At 44.1% G+C, this 20,051-nt stretch overlaps 2 protein-coding genes across 2 annotated transcripts; both read right to left on the bottom strand.

Moving 5' to 3' along the window:
• Positions 1 to 328: 328 nt before the first annotated feature.
• Positions 329 to 1,276, bottom strand: LOC135974554 (olfactory receptor 11A1-like). Its single transcript, XM_065562963.1, has one exon. It carries the CDS (start codon positions 1,274 to 1,276, stop codon positions 329 to 331), a length of 948 nt encoding a protein of 315 aa, XP_065419035.1.
• A 10,088-nt stretch (positions 1,277 to 11,364) lies between these two features.
• LOC101930907 (olfactory receptor 11A1-like) lies at positions 11,365 to 12,336 on the bottom strand. Its single transcript, XM_024114091.2, has one exon. It carries the CDS (start codon positions 12,331 to 12,333, stop codon positions 11,365 to 11,367), a length of 969 nt encoding a protein of 322 aa, XP_023969859.2. The 5' UTR covers positions 12,334 to 12,336.
• Positions 12,337 to 20,051: the final 7,715 nt, after the last annotated feature.

Genomic DNA, 20,051 nt, shown 5'->3' with positions numbered 1-20,051 from the left:
TGAATGGTGTGTTATTTTAATGAGTGAAATCCTGCTCCAGTGATGTCCATGGGAGTTTTGCCATTCATTTCAGCAGGGTCAGGATATCACCCAATGATTTTGACCCTGGAGAAATCTTGATTATCTCACTCTATTAGGCTTAGTAACTCCATTCTTCTATGGACAAGTCATCACTAGCTATTCTGAAGCCACAAGCCACAAGTCATCACTAGGTATTCTGAAGAAATGACCATACAACACCAAAAAGAAAAATCTGTTTCTCACATTCAGTAAATCTTCTCAGTTTATTGCCTTTTCATCAACAGCTAAAACAATGACCTTACATTCTCTAAATTCTCGTGAAATCCATAAATTTACTGACTGCTTTTCTTAGGGCCTTTTTTACCTCTTTATTTCTCAGGCTGTATATGAGGGGATTGACCAGGGGAGTCAGGACTGTGTAGAAGATAGAGAACACTTTGTTCAGGTCTCTCAGTATCTTAGTTTTGGGTAGGAGATAAACAATGATCAGAGTCCCATAGAAAGTTGTAACCACAATGAGGTGGGAGGAGCAGGTGGAAAATGCCTTTTGCCTCTCAGTGGTGGAAGGGATTCTCAGGATGGAGGTGATGATACAAAGGTAGGATGATACAGTTAGTAGAAATGGTGGCAGTGAACATACAGTTGACAGGACAAAACCCCAAAATTCTATTAGGCGAGTGTCATTGCAGAAGAGTTTTACCATTGGAGTGAAATCACAAAAGAAGTGATCAATCTTACTGCCACAGAAAGGCAGTTGTGACATCAAAGATGTTGTCATGGTAATAGCCAAAAAGCCATTTATCCAAGACCCAGCCACCAGCAGGGCACAGAATCTGCCATTCATATGAGCTCCATAGTGCAATGGTTTGCATATTGCTAAATACCGATCATAAGACATCACAGATAAGAGAAAACACTCTGTAGTAACTAGGACTCCAAAAATATAAAATTGTACAATACAGCCTCTGAATGAGATGGTTCTGTCCCCCGTCAGGAGACTGACGAGCATCCTGGGCAGGATAGTTGAGGTGTAGCAAGTTTCCAGGCAGGACAAGTTCCCCAGGAAGAAGTACATGGGAGTGTGAAGGTGCTGATCAATTACAACAAGTATAATGATGAGTATGTTCCCTACCATGGTCACAGTGTAGATAACTGAAAATAGAAGGAAGAGAAGAACTTGCAGTTCAGGGAGATTCCCAAATCCCAGGAGGATGAATTCTATAGCTGTTTTATTGCTCCAGTCTGCATTGGCCATGGGTGGTATCTAGAGAAAATCCAATATACCCTGGAAGAGAACATGAAAAATATATTTAAAGATTAATGTATTGTCAGCAAATAATGCCAGAAGTTTCTTTTTTTTTTAATGACTTCTCCTGCTGGTTACTGGCTGAACGGTTGGGTGGGGAATGCAACCCATGGTGTAAATTGATAGACAACTCAATTTCTGTAATAGATTATTGCTCTTCTCGAACAGCAGCTTAAAGAATCTGTTATTCTATATGGACACTGAACTTACAACATGAAATATCAGGCTAGGTATACATATGCTGTAGCAATACAGGTTATATCAGTGTTAAGGACTGCATGGAAAGCGCTGGAAGCCAGTTGCAATGCACAACAATCTTTTATTTTATTTTTGTGTTTGCTTTTAAAAAATCAGTCAGCTTCATGGATCTGCAGAAATCATCATGTTCTAGAACATGAAAATATTTGGAAAGTCCATTAAATGTGTTCTCTACGAGGGTGTTTTGTTTGTTCCCACACCATGCAGCACTGGTCTGCAGAACAGAAGCCACGAGCAGCAAACCATGATTTAAAAGGACCGAGCATTTACATGGATAACCGGAACGTCCAGAGTTACACTATCGAGAATTCAAACACAAACCAAAGATAAAATTCAGAGGTTTGGAAGGGAAATAAATCCCCTTGGCTTAGAGTATAAGCCAATTAAATGGCTAATTAAATGGGTAGATTGGGAGAAAGCTGCTCTGTGCACCTACCGCTTAAGCAGCGTGTGCATGTAACTGTTGGAGATAGGCCACTTCCCTGGGTGGATCAATGATCTGATCTGATACAGCCATTCCTATGGTTCCAAGATATACAATTCAGGCTGAGATTTCCAAACCTGCCTAGGGAAGTGGGGTGCCCAGTAAAGAGGCTATGAAAATTGCAGCCTATACAGCTAAAAAAATTGTTAGCATCTATCTATCACTAAGTTTCTCAACAACTCAGTGAGGCAGATCCCCTCCTGAAAGGTAAAATACAGCAGTGTGCAGAGAGGATGGACATTATCAGCTGCCCACTCTTGTCCATCTGCATTTCTGATTTAACTGAAAAGAGTAATGAAGGTTGATTCACCTCTGAAATGGGTCTATTTCAAGCTGGAATCGTTTGCTATGACCCCTTTGTTCAACATTTCTGGGGCCGGGATGCAGGTTCTACAGTCCATCTTCTAACACCACCTCTCCATGTATTTGATTTCCTTCAATAAGCAGATTCCAGTCTGGATGCCCTCGTTCTACTGCTCTGTTTGATGTACGTTGTGCCTTGTATAAAAGCGACTGTCTCTGTTGTCTCATTATTAATCCTTCATGCAAGAGGGTGAAATCTCCTGGGACATTTCTGCATATGGGAGTTTAAATCAATGTATAGGAAAACTGGGACATTATTATGAGTGTTAAACTCTTAACCTGAAAGGGAACAAGTTGGAGGGCATAGAACTTCTAACCTCAAAGACAAACTCTTCTCCATTTTTTTTTCTCTTTAGAACATATATTAAATGCCCCAAAACTTTGTTAAATCCGAGTTAAGGTTGCCCAGAGGTGCCTTGTACCCTTCCAGAATGAGGAAAGTAATTAAACTTAAACCTCTGAAAACCAGGAAATGAAGAGGTAAGGTACACACTATCGCCACAACACAACTTTAACTCCGATTCCTGGAGCTGGCAATAGCTATCGCGAATAAGTCAGTAATGGGGGTGCCTGCAAAAGTTAAACTATCAATGGAAGTGGTGGATTCTCTAGCTCTTGATGTCTCCAGATCAGGACAGGAAGATGCTTTAATCAAACATAAGTTATTAGATTCAATGCAAAAGTGACTGGTAAAATTCTCTGTCTTGTTATACAGGAGGTCAGATGAGATGATCTGTTGGTCCCCTCTGGCCCTAAAATCTATGAATCCACACTCAGTAGGTGTGAGGAAGGGCTAAGAGAATAGGATGCTGTCGGTGTGTGTTCCACAGATTTGAATACCAGCACTGGTCTGTGTCTGCCCCAAGTGGGGTCACTGTATTAGGAGTAGCTGCATTGAGCAGTGGAAAGATTAGCTGGAGCAGCTTGTGATCAGAGCTGTCGCTGTGATATGAGGAGCAGTGCGGCTGCACTTTGAGAGATCAAGGACACCTCATTTCAGCACCGAATCCTGTTGGTGGTGTCGGTGGAAGTGCGCAGACCAGGCTCGTGCATGGGGGGCAGGAACAGGTGATCAGACACCCCCAGAGGAGCAGGGCCCCCCAGATCCTGACTGGGTCTGGGGCCACTGCCACACCATTTCCCCCTTTGTTTGAGGTGTGCCCCCTCTATCTCCCAGCCATTGCCCTGATGGGGCTGTGAATAAGAGGCATCTCTCGTTCCCCACCCATACCACCCAGCTGGGACAGGAGTAGGGGAGGGGAGGGGAAAGGGGTGGTGGCTTCAAACCAGTTAGGGGAATGTGGAGCTGACAGTCCCCACCTCCTTAGACCCCATCCCCCTGCCATCCACACCCATGATCCCCTTCCAGTGTTTCTCCCCTCCTCCTGGCCCAACTCATCCTCCCCTGGACACTCCCCCAACTCTCAATCCTCTCCCCTACCACCCATCCCCAGTTATCAGCGATTCATAGAGTTTAAGGCCAAAAGGGAGAGCATTAAGTCCCCTAGTCTGACTCCTGTGCAGCACAGGCCATTACGTTTCATCCGGTTACCCGTATTTTGAACCCAATCACTCGTGCCTGCCTAAAGCATCTTCCAAAACAGCAGCCAGGCTGGGTCTGAAGACATCAAGAGATGGAGAATCCCCCACTGCCCTTGGGATTTTGTTCTAATAGTTAATACCCCCATCGTTAAAACATGTGGGCCTTATTTCTATTTTGAATTTGTCTGTCTTCAGCTTCCAGCTAATGGCTCTTTTTCTGCCATTCTCTGCTGTCTTTACCAATACTGCATAGTATTGGTAAAGACAGTAAATACTGCAATCTACATGGACACACCCGCAGAACCCTGACCAGGGGTATTCTATCTGCTACCCAAGATCCATAAACCCGGAAACCCTGGACGCCCCATCATCTCAGGCATTGGCACTCTGACAGCAGGATTATCTGGCTATTTGGACTCTCTCCTCAGACCCTATGCTACCAGCACTCCCAGCTATCTTCGAGACACCACCGACTTCCTGAGGAAACTACAATGCATTGATGTTCTTCCTGAAAACACCATCCTGGCCACCATGGATGTAGAAGCACTTTATACCAATATTCCACATGAGGATGGACTACAAGCTGTCAGGAACAGTATCCCTGATGAGGCCACAGCAAACCTGGTGGCTGAGCTTTGTGACTTTGTCCTCACCCACAACCACTTCAGATTTGGGGACAACTTATACCTTCAAGTCAGTGGCACTGCTATGGGTACTCGCATGGCCCCACAGTATGCCAACATTTTTATGGCTGACTTAGAACAACGCTTCCTCAGATCTTGTCCCCTAATACCCCTCCTCTACTTGCGCTATATTGATGACATCTTCATCATATGGACCCACGGAAAGGAGGCCCTTGAAGAATTCCACCTGGACTTCAACAATTTCCACCCCACCATCAACCTCAGCCTGGACCAGTCCACACAAGAGATCCACTTCCTGGACACTACAGTACAAATAATTGATGGTCACATAAACACCACCCTATACCGGAAACCTACTGACCGCTATACGTACCTACATGCCTCCAGCTTCCATCCAAGACACATCACACGATCCATTGTCTACAGCCAAGCCCTAAGATACAACCGAATTTGCTCCAACCCCTCAGACAGAGACAAACACCTACAAGATCTTTATCAAGCATTCGTAAAACTACAATACCCACCTGGGGAAGTGAGGAAACAGATTGACAGAGCAAGCCGGGTACCCAGAAATCACTTACTGCAGGACAGGCCCAACAAGGACAATAACAGAACACCACTGGCCATCACATACAGCCCTCAGCTAAAACCTCTCCAGCGCATTATCCACGATCTACAACCTATCCTGGAAAATGATCCCTCACTCTCACAGACCTTGGGAGGCAGGCCAGTCCTTGCTTACAGACAACCCCCCAACCTGAAGCAAATACTCACCAGCAACTACACACCACACCACAGAAACACCAACCCAGGAACCTATCCCTGTAGCAAACCTCGTTGCCTACTCTGTCCCCATATCTACTCTGGCAACAGCATCAGAGGACCCAACCACATCAGCCACACCATCAGGGGCTCATTCACCTGCACATCCACTAATGTCATATATGCCATCATGTGCCAGCAATGCCCCTCTGCCATGTACAGTCCCTCCGCAAAAGAATAAATGGACACAAATCGGACATCAGGAATGGTAACATACATAAGCCAGTAAGTGAACACTTCAATCTCCCTGGTCATTCTATTACAGATTTAAAAGTCACTATCATTGAACAAAAAAACTTCAGAAACAGACTTCAAAGAGAAACAGCAGAACTAAAATTCATTTGCAAATTCAACACCATTAATCTGGACTTGAATAGGGACTGGGAGTGGCTGGCTCACTACAGAAGCAGCTTTTCCTCTCCTGGAATTGACACCTCCTCATCTATTATTGGGAGTGGACTACATCCACCCTGATTGAATTGGCCCTGTCAACACTGGTTCTCCACTTGTGAAGTTACTCCCTGCTCTCCATGTGTCAGTATATAATGCCTGCATCTGTAACTTTCACTCTATGCATCCGAAGAAGTGAGGTTTTTACTCACGAAAGCTTATGCCCAAATAAATCTGTTAGTCTTTAAGGTGCCACCAGACTCCTTGTTGTTTTTGTAGATACAGACTAACACGGCTACCCCCTTATACTTAATACTGCATAGTGTTATTTTTTTAGGCATTGGCCATTATTTTTGAAAATTCATGGTGATTGGAGGAGGTCCCGGACGATTGGAAAAAGGAAAATATAGTTCCCATCTTTAAAAAAGGGAAGAAGGAGAACCTGAGGAACTACAGCCTCACTTCAGTCCTTGGAAAAATCATGGAGTAGGTCCTGAAGGAATCCATTTTGAAGCACTTGGAGGAGAGGAAGGTGATCAGGAACAGTCAACAGGGGCAAGTCATGCCTGACCAACCTGATTGCCTTCTATCATGAGATAATTGGTGGCTCTGTGGATATGGAGAAAGTGGTGGATGTGATATATCTTGACTTTAGCAAAGCTTTTGATACAGTCTCCCACAGTATTCTTGCCAGCAAGATACAGAAGTATGGATTGGATGAATGAACTATAAGGTGGATAGAAAGCTGGATAGATTGTCGGGTTCAATAGGTAGCGATCATGATGTCTAGTTGGCAGCCGGTATCAATCAGAGTGCCCCAGGGGTCTGTCCTGGGGCCAGTTTTGTTCAACATCTTTATCAATGATCTGGATGATAGGATGAATTGCACCCTCAGCAAATTGCAGATGACACTAAGCTGGGGGGAGAGGTAGATATGCTGGAGGTAGGGATAGGATACAGAGGGACCCAGACAAATTTGAGGATTGGGCCAAAAGAAATCTGATGAGGTTCAACAAGGACAAGTGCAGAATCCTGCACTTAGGAAGGAAGAATCCCATACACTGCTACAGGCTGGGGACTGACTGGCTAAGCGGCAGTTCTGCAGAAAAGGACCTAGGGATTACAGTGGACGAGAAGCTGGATATCAGTCAACAGTGTGCCCTTGTTGCCAAAAAGGCTAACGGCATTTTGGGCTGTATAAGTAGGGGCATTGCCAGCAGATCGAGGGAAGTGATTATTTCCCTCTATTCAGCACTGGTGAGGCCACACCTGGAGTATTACGTCCAGTTTTGGTCCCCCCACTACAGAAGGGATGTGAACAAATTAGAGAGTCCAGCGGAGGGCAACAAAAATGATTAGCGGGCTGGGGCACATGACTTACAAGAAGAGGCTGATGGAACTGTTGTTATTTCGTCTGCAGAAGAGAAGAATGAGGGAGGATTTGATAGCAGCCTTCAACTATCTGAAGGGGGGTTGCAAAGGGGATGGAGCTAGGCTGTTCTCAGTGGTGGCAGATGACAGAACAAGAAGCAATGATCTCAAGTTGCAGTGGGGAAGGTCTAGGTTGGATATTAGGAAACACTATTTCACTAGGAGGGTGGTGAAGCACTGGAATGCGTTACCTAGGGAGGTGGTGGAGTCTCCTTCCTTTTTTTTTAGGCCTGGCTTGACAAAGCCTTGGCTGGGATTATTTAGTTTGTGTTGGTCCTGCTTTGAGCAGGGGATTGTACTAGATGACCTCCTGAGGTCTCTTCCAACCCTAGTATTCTATGGCCAGGTCTACACTAACCCCCTAATTCGAACTAAGGTACGGAACTTCAGCTACGTGAATAACGTAGCTGAAGTTCGAAGTACCTTAGTTCGAACTTACCTTGGTCCACACTCGGCAGGCAGGCTCCCCCGTCGACTCCGCGGTACTCCTCTCGCCGAGCTGGAGTACCGCAGTCGACGGCGAGCACTTCCGGGTTCGACTTATCGCGTCCAGACTAGACGCGATAAGTCGAACCCAGAAGTTCGATCGCTCGCCGCCGAACTACCGGGTAAGTGTAGCCAAGGCCTATGATTCTAGAATATCATATGGTATTAAATGAAACACCTTGCACAAGTCTAAGTAAATCACATCTACACAGTTACCTTTACCAACCAAAACTTGTAATCTCATCAAAGAATGAAATCAGGTTAGTTTGACAAGATTTGTTTCCATAAAACCAGGTTGACTGGCATTATTTATATTCCTATCCTTTCATTCTTTATCAGTTGAACCCCGTACCAGCTTTTCCGGTATTTTGCCTGGGATTGATGTCAGGATAACTGGCCTATAGTTACTCAAGCACCCTACTTGCCTTTTTTGAATATTGGCACAACATTATCTCCCTCATCCTCCCTCCCCTTGCCTGACTTTCTCTAGACGGACTTTCTATGAGCTTGTATTGTCCAGAAGGAGAGAGCTGGGCAGTTTCTGGGGACAAGTTTGGGACTGGGAGTTTGCTGGTGTCACCCTGTATGTAATTCATGGGTGTTTGGCTATAACACTCATTCAATGTAGCAGGGAGTGATTTACATGCTGGGGGCTGTGTATGAGCAGGCAAGGAGTGGTTGTTCTCACAGCAAAGCAATGTAAAAGGCACCCCAGGTTGGAGAATTGAGGGGACACAGCTGTCCATCTGTCCAGATTGTACCCTGGGGAATGTCTCAGCATCCTAGAGCTGAGACTTAATTAACAAGATACTCTCATGTCTGATAAGGTATTGCTCACCAGCGCTTTACAGCCAGGCTGCCTGTGACCCCTATTCCTTATGACAAAGCACACTGCCAGCTTGCCTCCTTGCTGAAGGATAAAATCTTGTCCCCTCTCCTCTTTTTTTATGCAGTTACAGACATTGTCTCTTCCCCCAAAAGATCCCCTCTTCAAAGACTTTTCTTGGGGTTCCTTTGTCTTTGTAAATCCTCAGGCCCTCATCTGGCCCAGACAGTAAATATAGGCTGTTTCCCCGGATACTCATTGTTCTGTGTGCTAATTGAGTTAGCCCTGAGCCTTAGAATCATAGAATCATAGAATATCAGAGTTGGAAGGGACCTCAAGAGGTCATCTAGTCCAACCCCCTGCTCAAAGCAGGACCAATTCCCAGCTAAATCATCCCAGCCAGGGCTTTGTCAAGCCGGGCCTTAAAAACCTCCAAGGAAGGAGACTCCACCACCTCCCTAGGTAACGCATTCCAGTGTTTCACCACCCTCCTAGTGAAATAGTTTTTCCTGATATCCAACCTGGACCTCCCCCACCGCAACTTGAGACCATTGCTCCTTGTTCTGTCATCTGCCACCACTGAGAACAGCCGAGCTCCATCCTCTTTGGAACCCCCCTTCAGGTAGTTGAAGGCTGCTATCAAATCCCCCCTCATTCTTCTCTTCTGGAGACTAAACAATCCCAGTTCTCTCAGCCTCTCCTCATAAGTCATGTGCTCCAGACCCCTAATCATTTTTGTTGCCCTCTGCTGGACTCTTTCCAATTTTTCCACATCCTTCTTGTAGTGTGGGGCCCAAAACTGGACACAGTATTCCAGATGAGGCCTCACCAATGCCTTGACTCAGGTGACAAGCTGTCCTTTAACAGTTTTGGAACCGAATATTTTACATATCTCTTAAACTGTTGCCTGTACAAACATCTTCCAATAATTATGATGATCAGTGAGCTACTTGCTCCTGGTAGAGACCTCACACGCCACCCTTTGGTGAACTATTATGCATATAACTGACTTAGAGGATCCCTGTAAAATTCTATGGACCCCCTGAGCCCTCTGCCAGTTCACACCATGAGGTCTCTGGGTCACAACAGCTTCTTCAATGTAACCCCAAAGGGGCAGTGGGTGCTGTGCATTAGCTGAGATAAATCCTGAGTGACTGAGATAAGTTTGGGGCAGATCCAGGCTGTAATTTGAGCCCCAGTTGTATGACAAAAAAAATCCTTAGAAGAACTTGATTTCACAATGCTGTTGCTTGGGAAGGCTGCGTGGGTGTTTGAAACTCAGGAATCTCTGGTTCAAATTTGGAACACTAATGTTACCTGGCTGCCCCATGAGGTAGGGCAAATTTATAAGCACTTAGAATGATCCACCTTCCAAGAAAAAGTGAAGCTCAACCCTAATTATAGCTAGGCGTGGCAGAATTCGTTTTTTAAAAACATAATTCGATGGATAACATTGATGTTCATTTTTAAGCATTATTTTCTATTTTTTATTTTCACAGTGGTGCAAAATTATGGGTGGTCAGACAATGAGGGCAGCAGACAATAATTGTTTAATGGCAAAAAAACATTTAGATTTACAAAGTTAAATTTCATAACCATTAAAACACAAATTGTTAACTCGCATGTCAAAATATACAAAGTAAATATCCTTAAATCAAACTCCAATAAGTTCTCAAACAGCATTTTTCTTACTTTGTCTATCTGCACATTTTGATTGTTATCTGTGGAAATATTTTTTTCTCAGTTTGTGCATGTACGGGGAAATTGATGCTTACCGGCATTGACTGATAAAAATCTAATCCTTCCAAGCCTAATTATAGCAGAGCTGGCACTCTGCATTTTCTGCTATCACAATGACACTAATGGGGCAACAATGAATTGCTGATACAGAATCTGGTGGAGTTCTTGGGAAATAAGATGTATCTGCCAGGTGCTGCCACAGACCAGGCTGGGTTCACCCACAATCATGCTCACCTTGGACTTGACATTACAAGATGCTGAGTGCCCTCAATTCCCACTGGCTTCACTGAGAGCTGTGGGTGCTCAGCATTTCACAGGAAATGCCCAGCACACTGTAGGAATGGACACCATATGCTTTCTCTGCTGTATAATTGACAGATCAAATTTCAGAGGCTATGAAGTTTGGAAATCTGCAAAACAAGGGTACCCTGGGTAGTAAGGGATTGAAGCAGCCATTCACACAAGGGTGTCAAGAAACTCCATTGTACAGATAAGGAAACTGAGGTCCAGAGGTGAAGTCAGCTTCCCTGGATCCCAGTGACAAAACAGGGAATAGAAGCCAGGTCTCTCTGTGCCATTATCACAGTACCAACCTTTCTTCTTTATTGTCTCACCTCAGTGCTCAAGTTCTTACAGAGCTATTGGGTCCTAGGCCTCATCTCACATTACCTTGGCATATTGAAGGAGATGGATAAAAAGAAATATTGAGCATCTGGTGCAATCCATGATAAAGGGGCCCAGTATAAAACACAGTGTGTGCTCATGTAATTACAGGCGGTATCATAATGGAAGCACAGGATGGCATCTCTCTGCCTTGGTGCCTCATTGACAATGTTTTTTAAAGCAAGTCACAACAGCAGTGATAAATATCAGACTAACAAAACCACAAAGACCTGGATCCCTAAGCCCAAACAGCACAAATAGCCCCAATATTGAGTGCGAGCTATAGCGGCCACTAATCTCACCTAAAAAGCCAGATGGCCAGTGACAGAGGTGACTCAGACCTATCACAGCAAACTAGCTCATTCCCACTTCACGTGCACTGAACAAACTATGATAAGAAGGTTTGAATCCTTTTGACAGCAGAGAATTTAGTGGCAACTTTTCCCAAGGCCTCTTTGACCTCTCTGTTCCTCAGGCTGTATATGAGCGGGTTGAGCATGGGAGTCAGGACTGTGTAGAAGACGGAGAACACTTTGTTCAGGTCTCTCAGTGTATCAATTTTTGGTAGCATGTAGACAATCATTATGGTCCCATAGAAAATTGACACCACGATGAGGTGAGAGGAGCAGGTGGAAAAGGCTTTTCTCTTCCCAGAGGTGGAAGGGATTCGCAGGATGGTGGTGATGATACAGACGTATGTTGCCAGGGTTAATAGATATGGCGGGAGAGTGCATATAGCAGCCAGTATGGTAGTGATAAGCTCCATCATACGTGTGTCACTGCAGGAGAGTTTTATTACTGGGGTGAAGTCACAGAAGAAATGGTCAATTTCATTGGGGCCGCAGAAAGTTAATTGTTGCATTAAAAATATTGTTATGTCTATAGCCAGAGAACAACTAATCCAAGTGCCAGCTGCTAGCTGGAGGCAGCACCTGCCATTCATAAGGACAGCATAGTGCAGTGGTTTGCATATTGCTAAATACCGATCATAAGACATCACTGCCAGGAGATAGCACTCTGCAGCTGCCAGGAACCCAAAGAAATAATATTGTGTGAGGCAGCTGCTAACAGAAATGGTTCTGTCCCCAGTAAGAAAACTGGCCAACATCCTGGGCAGGATGGTGGAGGTGTAGCAGGTCTCCAAGCAGGACAAATTCCCCAGGAAGAAATACATTGGGGTGTGAAGTTGCTGATCAGCCACAACTAGCACAACAATGAGGATGTTCCCAGCCATTGTCACAATGTAGATGACAAGAAACAACAAGAAGAGAAGAATTTGCAGCCCAGGGAGATTCCCAAATCCTAGCAGGATGAAATCTGTGAGAACTGTTTGATTTCCCCACTCTGCGTTCGCCATGAGGTGTAACTAGGGGAAAGAAAACACAATTTACAATAGAATCTGAAGATGATACATTTTTATCAAGCATCAGCATCAATTTAGTTCCATAAATATTCCATAAGGCCCTTCATCTTGTTGGTTCAGTGAAGAACCAAGACTCTGGCAGCAAATTTTCTAGTACCGCAACTTCTGCTTGGATCTTTGAGTTTCCATCATCACCCTGATTCTTTCAGTGACCCAGGCAAAAGATATAGGGTTATCAGAAAGGAAACTACATTGACATGGTTGGATGGATAAGGTGACATTTGCTTCCCTTTCTTGAATGATCTATTTTTAATGAAGTTGAGTGTGAAAGATTTGTTTACCTTAAGGCTGGCATAGAAGAAGCTGGAACCTGTGATGTGACCTCTTCACTCAGTGTTTCAGAGAGCAGGATCCTGGTTCTGCCATTTGTCTCCTATCTGCACCCCCTTCATATGTTTTAATTGTCTCAAGGTATGTCTACACTGCACATTATTGGCGGCAGCGTGTAAGGTATGTGTAGCTACACACCGCAGTGGAAAGCAGTAACGAGACCTGCATGTTCCTGGCTGGACACCCTAGTTGTGCTGAGACCCTTGGTTTGCTTTGCCTTGTATCTCTCACCAGAAAATGAATATTCCTCCAGAGCAATTATTTATCCTGCAAACACAGCAGGTGAATTCTCCCTTGAGACATCTGCTAATAAGCATTTTAAATTACTGGGAAGGAAAAGTTATTTGCATGTTTTGTTTATTTGTTGAGGGTAGACAGTATATTAATAGAATCATACTTCTTCTGGCCACAGAGGAGATGGAACAGAGAAGGAAAAGCTTCAAAACTAAAAAGACTTTATTATTTGAAGCCCTAGACATAGACCAGGGACCATTGTGCTAGGTACTGTACAAACACAGAACAAAAAGATGGTCCGTGCCCCAGGCCTTTCTTACTCTGGCCTGTTGAAGCTTTGTATGAAATAGTTAAAAATCTGTTGGGCCAAAGAAAGAGACTTACAATTACTCTGTAATGGCGTGGTTGGGGCTCACATGTAGGAATTGGGACACCCAAGCTCCAGTCCTCTAGCTCCAGTGAATATTTAGTTATTTCATACTCCTCCTCCATGTCTTAGAGCTGTCCTGTGCCCTAGTGCCTGAGTGATCTGCAAAGGCAGAGTGTGACTATGTGTGTTACGCAGATTGGGTCATTGCTCAAGGAGCGCAGAGTTACGGTTGCGTTGACAAGCACTTTTACTTTGTACATCCTGATTAGGATGAAGAAGGTCCAGGTTCCCAGAAAATGGTGGGGGTGGGAGCCCATGTTGGCGAAGCTTGGACCTTCCCCTTCTCTTGTCTTTTAGTCAGCCAGCATGCTGATGGCAAACTTCCTCCCAAAGTCTCTTTTTTTTGAGAACCCCAAAAGGGAGTGATGGGTGGAAAAGCCCATCCCCTCATTATCTTGTCCATCAATTAGCTCTAATTTGTGATACGCCAGTTTTGGTTCATTGACTTCCTGTCTCACGCTGTTCTCATTTACCAGACATGACCTTGAGTTATACCAGGGGACCTTCTTGTTTGGACTAATTCAGTCTTTTATCTCTTCTTTGCTCCTTTTCCCATCAACATTTGTTGTTCTAGGTTATTGTGATGCTCTGTGAACTTTCATGCACTTCTCACAGTTGAGCTCACAATGAGGGTAAGTTCGTAGGTCCAATGATCACAGACCCTTTGTGAATCCAGCCCTTGGTGGGATTTTTGAAAGCATTGACGCGCCGAACACCCTTTGAAGTCAGTGAGTTTTATAAGCCTCGGTGCTTTAGAAAAACCCATTAGGCACCTAAATATCTTTAACAATCTGTCCCTAAGTGCCCTTGAGATAACATAAAAACCCACCTGCATCACTAAAGTGCAGTTCAGTATAACTCACCACCAGTGAACCTGAAAGTTCCAATCTCTCTCCTCTTCCATCTCTATTAGACACACAAATCCTTTGTGTTAGTTCACTGAATTCAATATCCTGGTAATAATGGACATAATGAACGGAGCTACCCCACACGCCACTCCAGCAAATCGCACACACCTTTAACTGCAGTGACCTCAATGGGAATACCCTGGTGTTTAAAGTTAAGCATGTGCTTAAATGCTTTGCTGCATTGGGGCTGGAGTGGTCAGTGCTAGGCAGGATTCAGTCTGCTCACATTGACATTAGGGATCTGGAGCACATGACTTATGAGGAGAGGCTGAGGGAACTGGGATTGTTTAGTCTCCAGAAGAGAAGAATGAGGGGGGATTTGATAGCAGCCTTCAACTACCTGAAGGGGGGTTCCAAAGAGGATGGAGCTCGGCTGTTCTCAGTGGTGGCAGATGACAGAACAAGGAGCAATGGTCTCAAGTTGCAGTGGGGGAGGTCCAGGTTGGATATTAGGAAACACTATTTCATTAGGAGGGTGGTGAAGCACTGGAATGCGTTACCTAGGGAGGTGGTGGAGTCTCCTTCCTTGGAGATTTTTAAGGCCCGGCTTGACAAAGCCCTGGCTGGGATGATTTAGTTGGGAATTGGTCCTGCTTTGAGCAGGGGGTTGGACCAGATGACCTCTTGAGGTCCCTTCCAACCCTGATATTCTATGATTCTATGATCAAGTTCAGGATTCCCCATCAGGTCTAGGTCACTTGCACCAGCACTTTGGACCAAACTGTGCTGGTTGTAGGTCCAGAACTGAGCTCGATGTGTAGGTTTGGGACAAGTGGTCTGTGAGGGAGACACAAGTACGTATGGCAGAACTGATGCCTAAAATCATTGTTGTCATTTCCTCCCATGACGCTCATGGCATACACCCAGAGAAGTGTGTATGCTACTACATACACACTTCTGTCCTTCCCTTTCATAGTGTTTCCTTATTCCACAATAGGGCTCACTACATACAGAGACCCAGCCTGGTAATTATCTTACGCTAAAAGTAACAAAGTTTGAAAATCTCTGTGGTTAGCCCCCACGGTAGGAATGGTATTATTGGTCACACACTTATCCTGTCTTCATTTTAAAAAAACCCACCAAAAACAAACAAGCCACAAATTTTATTTTACCTGGAAATTTACCCTTTTATTCATGAATAAATTCTGTATGCAATTTGTAAGAAACATGGTGATTTTCTTATTCTTAGAGCTATTCAGGAACCAGAATTTTCATTTCATGGGAAATTCCATGAGTTCAAATTTTTGTTTTCATCCCAATTCTGACTTTCCAAAAATATATTTTTAAATTTTATTTTGAGATTTTATTTCAGTTTTTATGACTTTTTATGTTCATTTTAAATTTTATTTTCTATTTTATTTTATTTTTATATTATAGTTCATTTTGTATTATTTTATAAAATATACAGTAATTAGTTTTTCCCTAAACAAAAATTGTGTAGAAATTTCCCATGGAACATTTTGATCTTGACAATTTGGCATTTTCTGATGGGAAAACATTCCATTAGCAAATGATTGATCAGCTCTATATTTTCTTCTCTTTTTTTGGTTAAAAAATATGAATTCTCTCTATCTTTTTGTTTGTGGATGTCCTATCTGCCATTATATTCTGTCTGTCAAGTAAGGACCCGATCCTGCATACAGGTATGCACAAAGTTAATTTTACACCTGGAAATAATTGTGTTGAGTCTGAGCCTTCTTTTGCTGTGGTAAAAGATAAAATTCCCACTGACTCAAAGGATTGGACCCTTTGATTTCAATGGGATTTGGACATCTAACTCCTTTAGTCTTTTTCAACCCTTATAGCCAATGTCCCAACCCCTAAAACTGAGTGCAGCAGCAGCAGCAGATATTAGCTCTGCTTCACCCACATCATCTCACTAACCCTCCCAGTGCCCCAGTGAGGTGGGTGCTGCCATTAACAGTACAATCTTCAGAAGGTCCTAATTACTAAGGTTTAGCAGCCTAAATCTCATTGAAAGTCAAGGGGTCTTAGGCTCCTAAGTGACTTTTAAAATTTGCTCTACTGTTTTTCAGAATGTTACCCTTCGTTTAAGGCCTCCTGCTCAGACATTTCTGAAAAGAGCAAATAGGGATTGTTGCTCAGATAAAATGCAGGTGCAACAAGGTGCTTTACACATTTAGGTTGGAATTTTCAAAGGGGGGTAATATATACAATAAACACCCCACGCCCATTGAATTGCTAGAAACCAGAGATTACAAACGTGCAAATAGTTTCTTCACCTATCCCTGAAAAGTTTCAGGGATCTTCAGTGCCATGGCAATTATACAAATTAGATAATCTTGTACCAGAGCTATAGGCCTCTTGTTGGTCTATTGGAGTGAATGATAACCAACAGAACATTGCTGATTACTCTCCTCTATAGGATTGGTTATATATTCACACTAGCCAGTTCACGGTCCTATTTGGGTACAGTTAATATGATCATTTCATTTCTGTGTATTATAGGATATTCTGCAATTTGATTCAAAAACTGGGCTTTCTCAGCATGAAGTTTTTGACATACTGTCACATCTTCCCCTGAAGGAAAGGTTTGTTCCAGCCTTTATGGAAGAATACAAATATCCACTTATTTCTGAAGGCAAAACAAACTAGAAGATTGTTATTCCAAGTCCTGTCCTAGTGTAATGTGCTCACTAAACATGTAATAAGGTGTCAGTCCAGTTTATCACCTGTGTGAATAATTTTGTGTTACCAAAGCTTTATTTTTCATAATGCCCAATGTTGAATATTGTGGCCCACATAACTGCATTTAAGGGGAAAAAAACAGGTTTCTTTTTTTTTTTTTTGCTTTGCTTTTAATTAATCTCTGACAAAAATATTGCAGATAGGGATGAAAACCCATTGCCTAACTCTTTGAAGGATACAGATCTAAACTGAAAATTGGCTATAATACAGGGATAGACCTGGATCTTCACACGCTTTGGCTTAAATATTTAATTCCGAGTTTATCGACTCCTAATCACTTAATATTTTTTTTACTGAAATCACAGGTTTAATATTTATTACTGTCCATTTGTCATTCCCTATGATCCGCTGTCATCTAGAGATCATTAGAAAGGATACATAAAACATTGGCCTTATTAAGCTTGGCTTCTGCATAGTGCCCATTATACACCATAGCCACACCTTTACCAGACTTCACCCTTTTTTTTAAAAAAAATGGAGATATCCTATCTCCTAGAACTGGAAGGGACCTTGAAAGGTCATGGAGTCCAGCCCCCTACCTTCACTAGCAGGACCAAGCAATGATTTTTGCCCCAGATCCCTAAGTGGCCCCCTCAAAGATTGAACTCACAACCCTGGGTTTAGCAGGCCAATGCTCAAACCACTGAGCTATCCCTGCCCCACCCTCTGTTACCCCTAGTGCCATTACACAATAAAGCCGCCCCTTTCCCATCCCTCCCCCTCTGCTGCCCCCAGTGCAGAGTTCAGCACTGGCAGCTAGGGTACATTCTTGCTTGTGCAGCTGGCGCTGAAGCTGGTACTGTGGTTTCTTCACTTCTATTCTGAGTGAGCTAGCTAGGGTACAGCAACAGCGGCTACGTCTACAGGAGCTGCCATTCACCGCCCCGGCTGCAGTGTAGATGCCCCCCAAGTGTCTAGCTGTGAATTATTCACTCTGGTCTCTCTTTCCGTCAGTTGGCCGCTTTTGACTTGGCCAATCAGCGTAGATTATCAGCATTCCATTGAAATGCAACAGACAGTTTCCTTGGATTATCAGCGTTCTTTTCAAGGCCATGAATGTGCTGATGTATTTTCACATGGACTCACGCTAGGTCTCCACACAGATTTTGCACCAGTATAACTATTCTGGTTAGTGGTGTGACACTGTTATGGAAATCATTATACCGGTACAACCTCTAGTGTGGACACAGTTTACCAATATAGAAGTCCCTTATACTGTTATAGCTTATTCCCCTTCCCGTATGGGAATGAACTATACTGAAATGAGCACTTTTACATCACTATAATTGCATCCAGTCAGAGTACATGAATGGCCCCCTCACAGTGCCCCCTGAAGGCCTGAGGGCAGCCCAGAACACGGCCCCTCACCTCAGTTTGCCATCTTCATTCCCCCAAATAAACTCCACATGTGTTTTTTCCAGTCCAATCAAAATCAGCCCCATATAGGTTTCATTTATTAACTTAAAGTTCAAAACTAAACCCAGAAGTCTTCTCTCCAACTGCATACATCCAAACTCCCCATCTGATCTGAGTCCTTCCTGCCTTAGCAGGCTATTCTCAGCTCTTCCTAGCTGGAGCAATTCCCCCAGTACCAGGGTTTTCCCTCTCTCGCTCTCTGAAATTTCACTTCAGCCTCCTGAGCTGGCCTCTTACTCTAGCCCCCTTCTGCCCTTTATTGAACATTGCCTGATTCCCCTCAGCTGGGCTCCTTCTCTAATCAGGGCTGGCTTGGCCCCAGGCTCTCCAGCCCAAGGGCACGCGGCCCTGTCACAGGCAGGGATAGGCCGGTACAGTTAAAGTGGTGCAACTTCTATGTGTAGCCAAGCCTTGACACATGTATTCCTCACACTGGTTATGAAGGGAGTAGATAATGGGAGGTATAACAACAAAGATGACAGAAAGAGAAGACTTAGTTTAGTTCTTTTATTGAATGATGCTTTTGGTAACAGAGACACAATTATTAGGGTCTCCTTGAAAATGGTAAAACATTAGAAGGAACTGGTGGGAAACATCGCCTGGGAGTGGAAGGAATTGTCAGGGCATTGCTTTGGCTATAAATGTACAGGCTGGGTTTTTCTATAAGAGGCTGATGTTAGGCACCCAAATCCTATGGACAGTGAATGGGAGTTGGGCACCTAATACCCTTAGGTCCCATTGTTAATTACAACTGGACATTGTGGAGCAGACAGTGCACTGGATTAGGACTCTGGATATTTGGTTTCTTTGCCTGTCCTTGCCACTAGCCTGCTGAATGACTCTGGGCAGGTAATATCACATCTTTCTGCCTTTGTTTCCCCAGCTATAACATGAGGATAAGGATGTGGAGCTAGGGCTAGAGTCACACAACTTCCACTTTAGGCCTCTGAATCCCAGAATCCGGCCCCCAGTTATTCACAAAACCCTGTTGAGCTGCCGGCAAACCCTGTAGGCACCTAAGTGTTTGCAGTAAAAGGCCCATAGGCCCCTATGTTTCTGTCTCTGGACATGCCCCCTGCAGCCCCAGACCAGGTACCTCGTCGCCGAAGCCCCAGAGTGATGCACGGACCTGGGGAAGAGAGACGTTCCCCTGTCTGGCTCACCTGCTGGGCCCAATCCAGCAAGCGAGGTGCCCACATGCTTTTGAAAATCCCACTGGGCACCCAAGTATCCTGAAAAACTGGCCCTAAGTCATTGTTAAAAATTGGCATATAAGAGGCCTGGGCTGGTGTCCTGTGTTCTGTGGTACAGGTTAGAGGGTTTCCTTTTGCTTTTCTGTTCCTTTGGAAAGAAGCCTGGGGATGAAAGACACTAAGAAACAAAAGTTAATTATACAATTACCTAACACTGGAGTTCCATGTGGATATTGCAACCCTATATTTTTATAATGTAGGAATCACACATTGTGTGTGTGTAGAATTCTCTCACCCTACAATGAATGGATGCTCAGCATTCCAGCTGAGTTCATCTTGCCTGCAGTCTCTCACTGAGCACAAACTCCCCTCATTATCTGAACTTTGAGCAGCCAGAAGTTCAAGTCTCTCAGCAACCCAGTAGTACCCACC

This window comes from Chrysemys picta, chromosome 12 (assembly GCF_011386835.1).
Source record: "Chrysemys picta bellii isolate R12L10 chromosome 12, ASM1138683v2, whole genome shotgun sequence".
NCBI lineage: Eukaryota > Metazoa > Chordata > Testudines > Emydidae > Chrysemys > Chrysemys picta.
This window is presented reverse-complemented; position numbering and strand designations above follow the sequence as displayed.